This window comes from Cardiocondyla obscurior, linkage group LG17 (assembly GCF_019399895.1).
Source record: "Cardiocondyla obscurior isolate alpha-2009 linkage group LG17, Cobs3.1, whole genome shotgun sequence".
Classification (NCBI taxonomy): domain Eukaryota; kingdom Metazoa; phylum Arthropoda; class Insecta; order Hymenoptera; family Formicidae; genus Cardiocondyla; species Cardiocondyla obscurior.
This window is the reverse complement of record NC_091880.1, coordinates 3,273,999-3,284,742: the sequence shown is the minus strand read 5'-3', so window position 1 is coordinate 3,284,742 and position 10,744 is coordinate 3,273,999. Positions and strand designations below refer to the sequence as shown.

At 38.9% G+C, this 10,744-nt stretch overlaps 3 protein-coding genes across 7 annotated transcripts; 2 read left to right on the top strand and 1 right to left on the bottom strand.

Annotated features, from left to right (window-relative positions):
• The first annotated feature begins 2,898 nt into the window (after positions 1-2,898).
• On the top strand, positions 2,899-6,544 carry Eogt (EGF-domain O-GlcNAc transferase). 4 transcript variants are annotated; one of them, XM_070668375.1, is made up of 11 exons: positions 2,900-3,425; positions 3,521-3,873; positions 4,097-4,303; positions 4,407-4,555; positions 4,636-4,799; positions 4,885-5,005; positions 5,093-5,246; positions 5,344-5,544; positions 5,620-5,753; positions 5,821-5,923; positions 6,114-6,544. In XM_070668375.1, exons 2-11 carry the CDS (start codon positions 3,694-3,696, stop codon positions 6,366-6,368), a joined length of 1,668 nt encoding a protein of 555 aa, XP_070524476.1. In that variant the 5' UTR covers positions 2,900-3,425; positions 3,521-3,693; the 3' UTR covers positions 6,369-6,544. The 4 variants fall into 4 exon arrangements, with proteins under 4 accessions (XP_070524477.1, XP_070524476.1, XP_070524474.1 ...); XM_070668373.1 differs by having other exon boundaries at positions 2,914-2,993; positions 3,056-3,873; XM_070668374.1 differs by having other exon boundaries at positions 2,917-2,993; positions 3,066-3,873.
• A 44-nt stretch (positions 6,545-6,588) lies between these two features.
• LOC139109370 (phosphatidylinositol-glycan biosynthesis class W protein) lies at positions 6,589-8,649 on the bottom strand. Its single transcript, XM_070668377.1, has 2 exons — positions 8,513-8,649; positions 6,589-8,440 (listed from the first exon to the last, which is right to left on the bottom strand). The coding sequence occupies exon 2, from the start codon at positions 8,415-8,417 to the stop codon at positions 6,858-6,860; it is 1,560 nt and encodes a 519-aa protein (XP_070524478.1). The 5' UTR covers positions 8,418-8,440; positions 8,513-8,649; the 3' UTR covers positions 6,589-6,857.
• A 75-nt stretch (positions 8,650-8,724) lies between these two features.
• Positions 8,725-10,743, top strand: LOC139109372 (ATPase WRNIP1). Of its 2 annotated transcripts, none has more exons than XM_070668380.1 (5): positions 8,725-8,863; positions 9,018-9,358; positions 9,429-10,266; positions 10,328-10,546; positions 10,640-10,743. In XM_070668380.1, the coding sequence occupies exons 2-5, from the start codon at positions 9,053-9,055 to the stop codon at positions 10,657-10,659; spliced, it is 1,383 nt and encodes a 460-aa protein (XP_070524481.1). In that variant the 5' UTR covers positions 8,725-8,863; positions 9,018-9,052; the 3' UTR covers positions 10,660-10,743. The 2 variants fall into 2 exon arrangements, with proteins under 2 accessions (XP_070524481.1, XP_070524482.1); XM_070668381.1 differs by having other exon boundaries at positions 8,756-8,867.
• Position 10,744: the final 1 nt, after the last annotated feature.

Genomic DNA, 10,744 nt, shown 5'->3' with positions numbered 1-10,744 from the left:
CGTAGGCTGACACCGGGGTCTCGCCTGTGACACGCGGCGCCAACAAGGCGGGCTGGACGTTACGCGCCCGACGTCACGGTGCGCCCGTGTTATTGCGCGCGTTGCATTTCTACGGAAACGTCGTGCCCAGGGCAGCCCGTTTATCAGCGTTGACCGTTGCGAAAATCGTCGTTGCGTCACGAAATCAATCTGGCTGGGCGAGACGTCGCGGGCCGCGCTGGTGCCGGCGCGGCCGCGAACGCCGAAGAAGTTTTACGACGATCGCCGTGACTTAAACGACGGCAATCAGTAGTCTCCAATGGTCATAACTATGCACGTGAAGCTTAATAGCTTCGCTTATTTCAGGGATGTAAACCGGTTTCGCTTGCGAATTGGCTATTTTCCGGTGCCGCGACGCGACAATGAGCGATACGTTTATAATTGCGTTCATTGTTCATCCCTTTTCCGCCTGTAATCCGGAAAATATAACGCATCTCATAATTCTCAGCAGCTATAAATATCTGCCGGTTTACATGTTTATAAATAACGTTACGCAACTAAGTAGAATGCGAACTTTAATATATAGCCAGTGTAGTTTTTACGTTTACATATGCAAATTGCGTTATTTGCCTATTCAAACGCTCGTTAAAATATCAATCATGTGTCATAGATGCGTTGTCAAAAGACGATGAAGTGTCACGTAAATTATCACGTCGCAAAGATATTTCTAAAAAGAAAAATTAAAAAAAAAAAAAAAAAATACCAATAATAATAAAGCGATCGGAACTGCGACCACTCCGACCGTAGGAACCGATCCTAGCGATTCGAGAAAAGATTTACAAGAAGATATAAAGTTGGGCACCTCGGTATAAATAGCGAGGTACCGTTGCGACGGTATCGGGTTGGGGGTCGGGGTAACGCGATCGTGATCGATGTAGATCGTCCTTTCGATCTATTCGCGGCAATCCGGAGCCGGGCAGGCCAGTGCGCCTCCACCGCGACGATCTACATATACCGGTAAACTACGCGACGTTTTTCACGTGCACACGTGGCAAGGAGACCCCCGCGTAAATGAATAAGTTATACACGTGTGCATAAATGCAAAACATTATGTAGCCCCGGTTTCCGGGTCACGGTGCGGCAGGTTAACGCCGCTGAGATATCGGCGCCTATTGTCTCTCGTCCTCGATATCTGGTGATCCTCGAGCATCGATTAGCATTGATTTGTGGATCATCGTGAATGGCCCGGGGGAAGGGAGGGGGAGAGAGAAGACCAGCGGTCAATGCCGATTTATTCGGACGCGTACACCGAAGGACAGATTATGACGTTTTTTGCGGCGACAGCGGCTAGCGTATGCAATTGTAGGCGAGAAAGGCAGAAGATGAGAGAATTGAGAGAAATCAGTCATCGGCAATCCGGCCGGCGCGGTATATAATGCATACGGTTACATGTGAAACTCGACGCACACGACGCTAAAGTTACGTTCGCTAGCTGCCGTCGCCACATCTACCTTTCAGCGTACAAATAGCTGTCACGGACGATTTCCTGCCTTACGAGGGGATCCTGGATAATCAGCTGTTCGCTCGCTCGCGGTTAGAAATCGCTAGATCTCACCGTAGATCACCGCGCGCAGGGATTCGTCATGCCCCGATGTTTCAATAGTCAAGTGTATACCCGCGTTATCGCGCGCCACTTAGGTGCCCGGTTGTGTAACGTTGCACGCGGGGTCGCGCCGCGAATTCTAATCCGGCGCAGCGTCAACATCGCGAAAGAAAAGGGAACAATGGGTGTCGCTCAAAGTTAAAATAAGTCGGTGTAGATCTGAATCCGCGCGCTCTCCTTTCGCCGCCGACTGCCGCCTATGTGGCTTTAATTGTATCGCAACGATCTCTTGTGAACCGAGAAAAGACACCTGCGACCAACAAGAGCCGCAGCTGATATCCGAGTCTTCCAGATTGCGCAACGATTCATGCCTAACAAAGTGTGGGACTCCGGGTGTATTAGAGACGGTGAGCGCGCGCGGGAGGGGGACCCTTTAGATTCAACTCGTACCTCTTTCTTTCTCCGACGAGCGAAATCGTATAAACCGTGAAGATAGGATCTACCTCGACCACGCCTCGAGAGAGGGATCGAATTGTCTCTTCCGTATACGTCGAAATCGTTTTTGATATATCCCGCGGGGGGATTAGCATAAGGTGCGTCCCGCAGGCTTATTGTCTCACAGCTTTGTATTGCATTTATGTAAGAGAGGGATGAATAACGGAAGTTATCACTCGACAACGATTTTCATTAAACGATCTTTCCTCGTTGCACCCCGTTTATTTCACGCTTATAATGTCTAACGATGTAATTTTGTAATTGTTATCTATTTTATATAAATAAATTTCTTTTTATGCGAAACTTAGAAGTTTTTATTACAATCCTTACTCGGAGAATATGGAAAATAAAATAAGACGATTTTTATATAATACATAGTTAATGTTGTAAAATCGTTTTGCTCAAGTATTACGTCTGATTATAAGCAATGTGTTTAAGATTTAATTTAATTTAATTTAATTCTTTTAAAATTAATAAATTAAATTTATATTTATGACTTTTAACTGTCTATTTTTTTATTTTTTTTTTCTACTATGTCTAAATAATAATTGTTAAATATAGACTTTTACTATCAATTTCGCAGTAATTAGTTACTACTGTCGCGCTCTTACATTTTTCTGTATTACTCTTAATCTTATATTTGATCTACAATAGGTACTCTTACATTCGATGTGCTACTATCAGCTAATGTATACGACATATTATCTTTCCTACTATACGTGTTGAAAGTCACATATCGATAGTAGATAGAGGGATTTCACGTTTTCTTTACTTTCCCGGTTCTCTGTGGGTAAAACTAACTCACATTGTGAGAAGAAATCTACAGAGGGACACCAAACCAGTTAAGACTGATCTCTCACAAGATTCACAAGGCACTACGGTGCAAAATTTTTAACTGACGGATTTCAGGAATCATGTGAGTTAAATAAGAATTGCTCAAGGGTGCTTTAATTTTTTTTTTTTCTTTTTTTCTTTGAGTATTCTTTAGAAAACGAGAACAGCCTGAATTGTGATCGCAAGCAACTCATCCTTGACAGTGACAGTGTATACGGCCATATTGTAAACGTGTTAGACAGCTGACCGCGTGGAGGTTAGCTGGAAAGCATTTTTCGTCTATTTACGGGATTCAGTAAAAAAAAAAAAAAGAAAAAATTTAACGCTTTTGTTAGAGGCGTAAGATTATTAAAGTACAAGAGACCACCTGTGATTAACGAGACAAAAAAAAAGAAGAGGAAAAATGTCTTCGTGTACTCTGTTTCTACGCAGACCTGTATTATCGATCCGACGGGAAAACGCCGGCATATTATTTAGAAAATAAGAAATATTAAAACTTCGCGGACTGCTCAAGGTAAGCCAGTGCGCAATTTCTATGATGCGAGTTGACTCACATCTCGCACGTAGTATCTTCGCGAGATCACCGCCTCTCACCGTACCTCGGCGCAGGTTTCACGCATGTGTGCTAATGCGCGGGTTGTGAGGTCATACACCCACGTTCACAGGTGGTTCGTTTCTCATTCAAACCGTACAGAACAACGTTGCGAGGCGAACGCACCGGGGGGAACTCCTAAGAATATCTCAGTAAGAATAAGGAGGATTTCCAATAATTGTTTTACACGATGATCACGAGGACATTGTTCGCGGTTCATCCCGTGTCACTGGTGCTCGTATTCACGGTCACTGCCATTGGCGGCAATTATACAGATATTAATCTACCGCACGAGCACGTCAAGTATTATTTCAACTCTTTTCCCACGGTAGCAGAAAAATGCCGTAATGACGCGACCTGCCCATATAAGGTGAGATTTTTGTGTCTAACATTAATTCCTTGACAATTTTTTTTTATTTATTTTGCGTTACATTTAGAAATAAAATTTTAATTAAAAATTAGTAATTGTTAACTTACTTTGCGTTTATATATAATAATATTGTTCATATGTGCGATTGAGTGTTATAAAGAATTTTTTGTACATAATTTAATTCATCAAAAATAAGACTTAATTTTTAAAAAATGTATTTCAGGATAGTCTTGATGTTAAAGCTTGCTGGGGTTATGAGGAAAATTGCAGCCCGGAAAATTCTTTTTCTATTCCACATTGCCCAGGCGATCACAAGGGATGGGTCGCCACAAAAAAGGCACAATTGGATACATATTACGCACAAGGGGACTTCGGTTACGTGCGCGATCAGAGAAGAGAAATGATGCTGTTATGTGAACCATTATTCGTAGTGAGTATATTAAATAATTCTTTGTAATATAAATTCACCACAAAAAAAAAAAAAAAAAAAGAGAGACTAAATACGATATTTCAATTGACTTTAATCTTTCTAGGATGACTCGTCTTTGGAATGTTCGGAGCACATGAGATTCTGCAGAGCGAGAAACGTCATGTTAAACTTTACAGATTTGTTGAATCGAAAGGAGCCTTTACGGTACAAAATGGATGTGCTAAAAGAAGGTCAAATCGGCGGCTACTGCACGTGAGTGAATATCAACGAGTAGAACAAATCGTCCGAGCGAGAAATCGGAAATTGCCTAACTCCTTGTCTTTTATAATCAGGCTGAACGAGAAGAGATTGCAGGAAAATGCGGATCACGTCAGTCCACTGCAGTCTTGGGGACCGGAATTGCGAAACTTTCGAAAGTTATTGCACCGGCCGATTATACACGGCGATTGCGACGTCGTTATCGAGAAACCGACCTTCATTATGAAAATAGACGCCAGTAAGTTTTAGGAGATTTAGTAAAAGGACACGTCGAACGAATTGCGGTTCATATTCGTCACTTCGTTAAAGTCGCTTTGTTTTAGTAGTAAACATGTATCATCACTTTTGCGACTTTTTCAACTTGTACGCATCATTGCACGTGAATCTCACACACCCATCTGCCTTCGATACCGATAATCACATTATGATCTGGGAAAGTTATAGGTAACAGGCATGAAACATAAAACAAAATCTATACGAATATAAAAATTGTTACGTGAATTCGATATCGAACTATACTTTTTGTTTCAGCTATCGGTCGGCGTTTCAGGATACTTTCGAAGCATTCACGAGAAATCCATTGTGGGACCTAAAGACATTTCGAGGCGAAACAGTGTGCTTCAGGAACTTGGTGTTCCCTTTATTGCCACGAATGATTTTTGGCCTTTTCTACAATACACCACTTGTACTAGCATTGTATATCACTTTACGAAATGCTTGACATTTCGAAAAAGAATATTAATTACTAAGACATTATATATATTAAAAAAATTTCTTTTTAGATTTACGGCTGTGAAAAATCTGGATTGTTCAAAGCTTTTGGTGATCACGTACTGCATCGACTTCAAATACCTCTTCATCAGAGGAAAGATCGAAAGATTCGTGTGACGCTTCTGAGCAGAGATACTCAATATAGAAGGATTTTAAATGAAAATGAACTAGTAAATGCTTTGAAAGAAAATCCGGAGTATAGAGTTAGAAAGGTAATATTAAAAAAAAAATTAATTTCTTTTATTTTTAACGTTATTTACGTTACGTTCTTTTTTTTCTATGTGCAGGTGGTGTATAATAAAAATGTACCGTTCAAAAAGCAATTGGAGATCACGAGAAATTCGGATATCTTTATCGGTATTCATGGCGCTGGCTTGACGCATTTAATGTTTCTGCCAGATTGGGCAGCAGTGTTCGAAATGTACGTTACGAAAGACTACATAATAATTCCGAATAAAATAATCATACGCTTCAATTATTTTCCACAGATATAACTGTGAAGATCCCAATTGTTACAAAGATCTTGCGCGGTTGAGAGGTGTAAAATATTTAACATGGAAAGATACTTCGAAATTGGTGCAAGAAGATCCGGTACGTTCGTAGATATTTTGTTAAAATAATAGAGATTTAACAACTTAGTTTTTTTTATAATAAAAAAAAAAAAAAAAAAAATATACTAAAGAATGTAAATTTTGTTCTGTTCTACTTTATTTTTGCTTTTAAACTACAATTAAAATTTTATGTGGTTAAAGCACGTATTTGAATAATTATTATTTTTCAGGGAACACATCCTGATGGCGGGGCTCATGCCAAGTTTACTAATTACAGCTTCGATATTAAGGAGTTCCTCAGAATCGTTTCCCTTGCCAAAAATCACGTGAAGCACCATAATGCGTTTAGGAAATTTAACAATTCTCATGGCAAAGCGCAAAACGATACTCAAACGGCGGATAAAGAAGAATCGGTACAACCGTCTAATATTAAAGAGCCTATACAACTACAAAAATCAGATATATTATCCAAAGATGAATTATAAACAAGACTATTAGGCACTAAATTAAGACGATAAAGTACGACAGTGGAACGATGATCTAAAATGTGCGTGCATCTGTTGATCGAATCTTTTTACATATTTAGTTTTATACTAATGTACATATTTTATTTTGATAAATAAAATAAATGCGCGATAGACCTCGCGATATGTATAAGTTACATTTGGCAGTTCCTTCTCTTAATTATTATTTCATAATTAAAATTTACATGTACGACATCGCTGTATAACATTTAAATATACATATATCTAATTTGGCCACACGAGAACGATAACGTAACTTTTCTTCGTAACACGAAGAATAAAAAAAAAAAAATATATATATATATAATTTATCGTATATAAATTAATTATATTATAACATCTTTAATTAAAACTTATGGAAGAATACCGTTTCCAGCGAGATTGTCAAAATCTCGATTAAACATTTTCAAAACTTATTAAGACTGGACCAATAATGATTTCCGAAGATTTTCACAGTTTGATCGGTATTTTGAGCCTGTATAATATTAACGATGAAAATATATTCACAGCCATATATATAATTAATATTAATAAAGCTACCAATTCTTTGGTGTACAATGTGTACACTGACACATTAACAAGACCAGTCATTAAATTACTGATTAGAAAAAAGAAAAGGCCGTTGTAATTCACAGCATCAAAAATTTCTAAACTTCTCTTAATCATACGCTCATCATTTTCCTCTCTCTCGTTCTCCACGTGTTTCTTTAAATTCAATCGCAAACTTTTACGCAGTCTCTCCGTTTTGTTCTCAATACACGGTTCGCTTATCGCGCAGTCGATTATATCGAGTATAATTTCCACGAGCAGCAAGAAACTAAGTAACGTCGTGGTCAGCGTTATTATCCACATGCAATACCCGGCATTGGCAAGTCTTCTTGAAATCTTAAAATCGCAGAAAAATGTCGCGACGCAACTCTGTATTGAGATCAAAGACAGTTTGACGCACAGTAACATGGATTCATTGTAACGCACCCCGAATTCGTAGCCAAATAGTTTTACAGAGATATTCATGCCTGATCTTAGATGTGAGTTTTGATACGCCGAATGTATCAATCTACCAATAGCGACGCCAATAAAATACAGGCCTACGTAACCGGGTATGGAAATAAGACCCTCCCGATTAGCAGAGAAAAAGTTATCCCTCGGCCCGTCCCTCAGCACCCACGTCTGTAAACCTTTGGTGCTCATAGTGTACTCGTGCATCCACAATATCCATATACCCGAGAGTAAAGAATAAGTCGAGCTAATAGTGCTGGTAATCATACTAGTGAACAGCTTGACGATCGCCAAAGTTATAAAAAAATTCCAATGAACACCATACTCGGTGACGTGCTTCTGGTATCCCATGTACTCGACTACTGCAAAACGACCGAAGCCTAACACCAAGAGCGACACGCAACTTCGGAAGCAACTTTTCATATTCCGCGTCAAGGTTTCTCGAAATCCACCCCGACGGGCGGTGGAGAAGTCTCGAGCCTCTGGTGCGACCAATGCATTTGCTAGTATAAACAGCCCGACCCCTGTGTCCATGAGACTATATCCGAACACTTCCGTCTTGGCGAACTTACGTGGAAAGATACGAAAATCTACGGCTAATATGCAAGTCGCGGTAATGATGTTGGTCAACGCACGAAAGTTAGTTAAGAATGGCCTTCTTCTGTTTGCGACTGGCCGCATAAATGGATTTGAGAGGTTAGATTTGCTAAGCAAGAGCATTATGTTCACTAGAGAGACCAATATCATTGTCACGCACACGCAGCCGATGTGTTCCGACAACACGGTGCAACATAAAATAGTCGGGATGACGCTCAGCGTAAACTCCACGGCGGCTTTCGCATTTTCGTGGGTGTGTCTCTTAAGTACTTCCAGGGTCGTCGCCGCCAATAAAATTCCGCATACGTTGGGCAAGAGCGTGAAAATCACCTCCTGCGGTGTCGTCCCACCGTGATTGGAAACAAACGTTTCTTGCTCGAGCCGATATTGTTCCTTGCTCACCGGCGGCGTCATCGCCGAGACGAGTTTCAGGCATTCTAGGAGTGTTTTAAACCAACTAAGTTCGCGTAATCGAAGAAAACGTACGTGACAAGTTGACAAAAACTTACAGTCACGGATGCTCTCTGGCCGTTAATTCGTTATATTTGTGTGTAATCGGTAGTTTTAATTAGTATTTTTACATGGCAATCTCGCACGAAAAGTTCGACGCTAATTGTGTGTGTGTATATACATAATACGTTGTAGTACGTGTCATATTGCTAGAGATGGCACTACTTTGCTGTTTTCCTATCATTTCTAATTATTCGGTGCGCAATCAGAGAAAAATAGATTGTAATTCGCATTCAGATTTTTTTTTTTTACGAGAAAAAATGTATTTAAAAATTCAGTGATTTTTTTTCTTAATTTTTAATGTCACGTTGAAATTGTATCAAGATGCTGTTTTGTAATTGCAATATAATGTGGGTAATTAATTTACGTACGAAAGTAATGCGTGTGTAATATTGTATTAAATAAATTATATCTCGTACGATGAGAGATTCATTATGATTGGGATATGTCTACTGCTCGGTTAAAATGTTTAAATATTTAATCTAATATTTATTTGATACGCAGGGAAACATGTGACATAACCTAAAGGAAATAATTACATGGAAGCCACGATTAAGAGATCATTTCCTTTTGACGAAGATTTTGCCACAAGCCAAGCGAAAAAGTTTAAGAAACATCAAATGCAGAGTAAGGACACGTCGAAATCTAATTTGGCAAAACATTCTAAAGGACTATCTTCAGAGATGTCTAAGCGTGTTTCGCTTGTCGAAAAATTGCGGCCGACAAGTATAGAGGATTATGTCGGCCAGAAACAAATCATTGGCGCAGGAACAGTTTTGAACTATTTATTGAAGAAGAGAGAAATTCCTAGCATGATATTTTGGGGCCCGCCTGGTTGTGGGAAGGTAAAGCTAGCTCTACTTTTTAATTTTACGATTTACTTCTACTTTTAAAATAATTATTTTTATATTTCAGACATCTTTAACAAATGTAATATCGTCTTTAAGCAAAGAATTAATGAGCAACAGCGTGCACATTGTAAATTTATCTGCCGCTCGTTGCGGTATAAAAAGTATAAAAGATGCTGTTGTTGCAGCAAAGACTAAATCAAAGCTTGGATGTAAGACCATTGTTTTCATGGACGAAATTCACTGCTTCAATAAACTACAGCAAGATATATTTCTACCAAACGTAGAGGCAGGAACGTTTACTTTAATTGGCTGCACCACCGAAAATCCATCGTACAGTTTAAATCCAGCTCTACTGAGCCGCTGTCGTGTGTTTATGTTACACAAATTAACAGAGTACAACATCAAAGAGATTCTTTGCAAGGCAATAGAATATATAAATGACGATGTACTTAATGCACAAGAGAAAAGGCAAATGGACAGCAAAGAACAGATTAGACTTCATTCTGATATAAAATTAAAACTTTACATCGAAAACAATACAGTACAATGGCTAGCAGAAGCTTGTGATGGTGATGCACGTGTAGCTTTGAACGCTTTAGAATTAGCAATGCTTGCAAAGCACACGGATGAGTTAAGACCATTGCAGAATAAAAATGTAAAAATAACTTTGGAAGATATTAGAGAAGGTTTGATAAAAGCTCATATGCTGTCCGAGAAAGAAACCAATCAGAGCCATCATATGTATTCGGCACTTCACAAATCAATAAGAGCTGGGAAGGTAAGCGCTTCCCTGTACTGGATAGCTAGAATTATGGCGGTTAAGGAGGATCCTGTTAATATTGCCAGAAGGCTAGTTAGGATATCTAGCGAAGATATTGGTCTGGCAGATCCAGACGCTTTAGGTAAAAAAATACAATTTACATTTTAACATTTACACGATTAATGACTTTAAATAAAATTTAGGTGTAGCTGTTCACACGATGCACGGATGTCAAATGATTGGTATGCCGGAGTGCGATGTCCTTTTGGGACAATGCACGGTTTATCTAGCGAAAGCACGGAAATCTCGCTCGGTGTACAACGCGTTAAAAGCAGCCGAGAGAAAGATTTTAGAATGCGAAGGACCTCAACCTGACGTGCCATTACATATGAGATTCAATTCAACGGATTTAAAACTACAAAGTAAGTTTAATGAACTTTACTATGTCACATATATAATTATTAATTTGTATTATTATTTATTTATTTTTTTATTAATTATATCCACTTTTGCAGATATTGATGACCTGACCTAATCAAAGATTAATAATGTTAACGTGTTAATATTTTTGTACGAAAACAGAGTTTATAAATAATTAACTATTTTATATTCTTTTTTAT

Coding starts and splice junctions, on each gene's coding strand:
- LOC139109370 (XM_070668377.1), bottom strand. CDS start 8,417: ATGACGCCGCCGGTGAGCAAGGAACAATATCGGCTCGAGCAAGAAACG.
- Eogt (XM_070668375.1), top strand. CDS start 3,694: ATGATCACGAGGACATTGTTCGCGGTTCATCCCGTGTCACTGGTGCTC. Junction 4,304..4,406: donor TATGTGAACCATTATTCGTA/GTGAGTATATTA, acceptor TAATCTTTCTAG/GATGACTCGTCTTTGGAATG. Junction 5,924..6,113: donor AATTGGTGCAAGAAGATCCG/GTACGTTCGTAG, acceptor ATTATTTTTCAG/GGAACACATCCTGATGGCGG.
- LOC139109372 (XM_070668380.1), top strand. CDS start 9,053: ATGGAAGCCACGATTAAGAGATCATTTCCTTTTGACGAAGATTTTGCC. Junction 9,359..9,428: donor GCCCGCCTGGTTGTGGGAAG/GTAAAGCTAGCT, acceptor TTTATATTTCAG/ACATCTTTAACAAATGTAAT. Junction 10,547..10,639: donor AACGGATTTAAAACTACAAA/GTAAGTTTAATG, acceptor CCACTTTTGCAG/ATATTGATGACCTGACCTAA.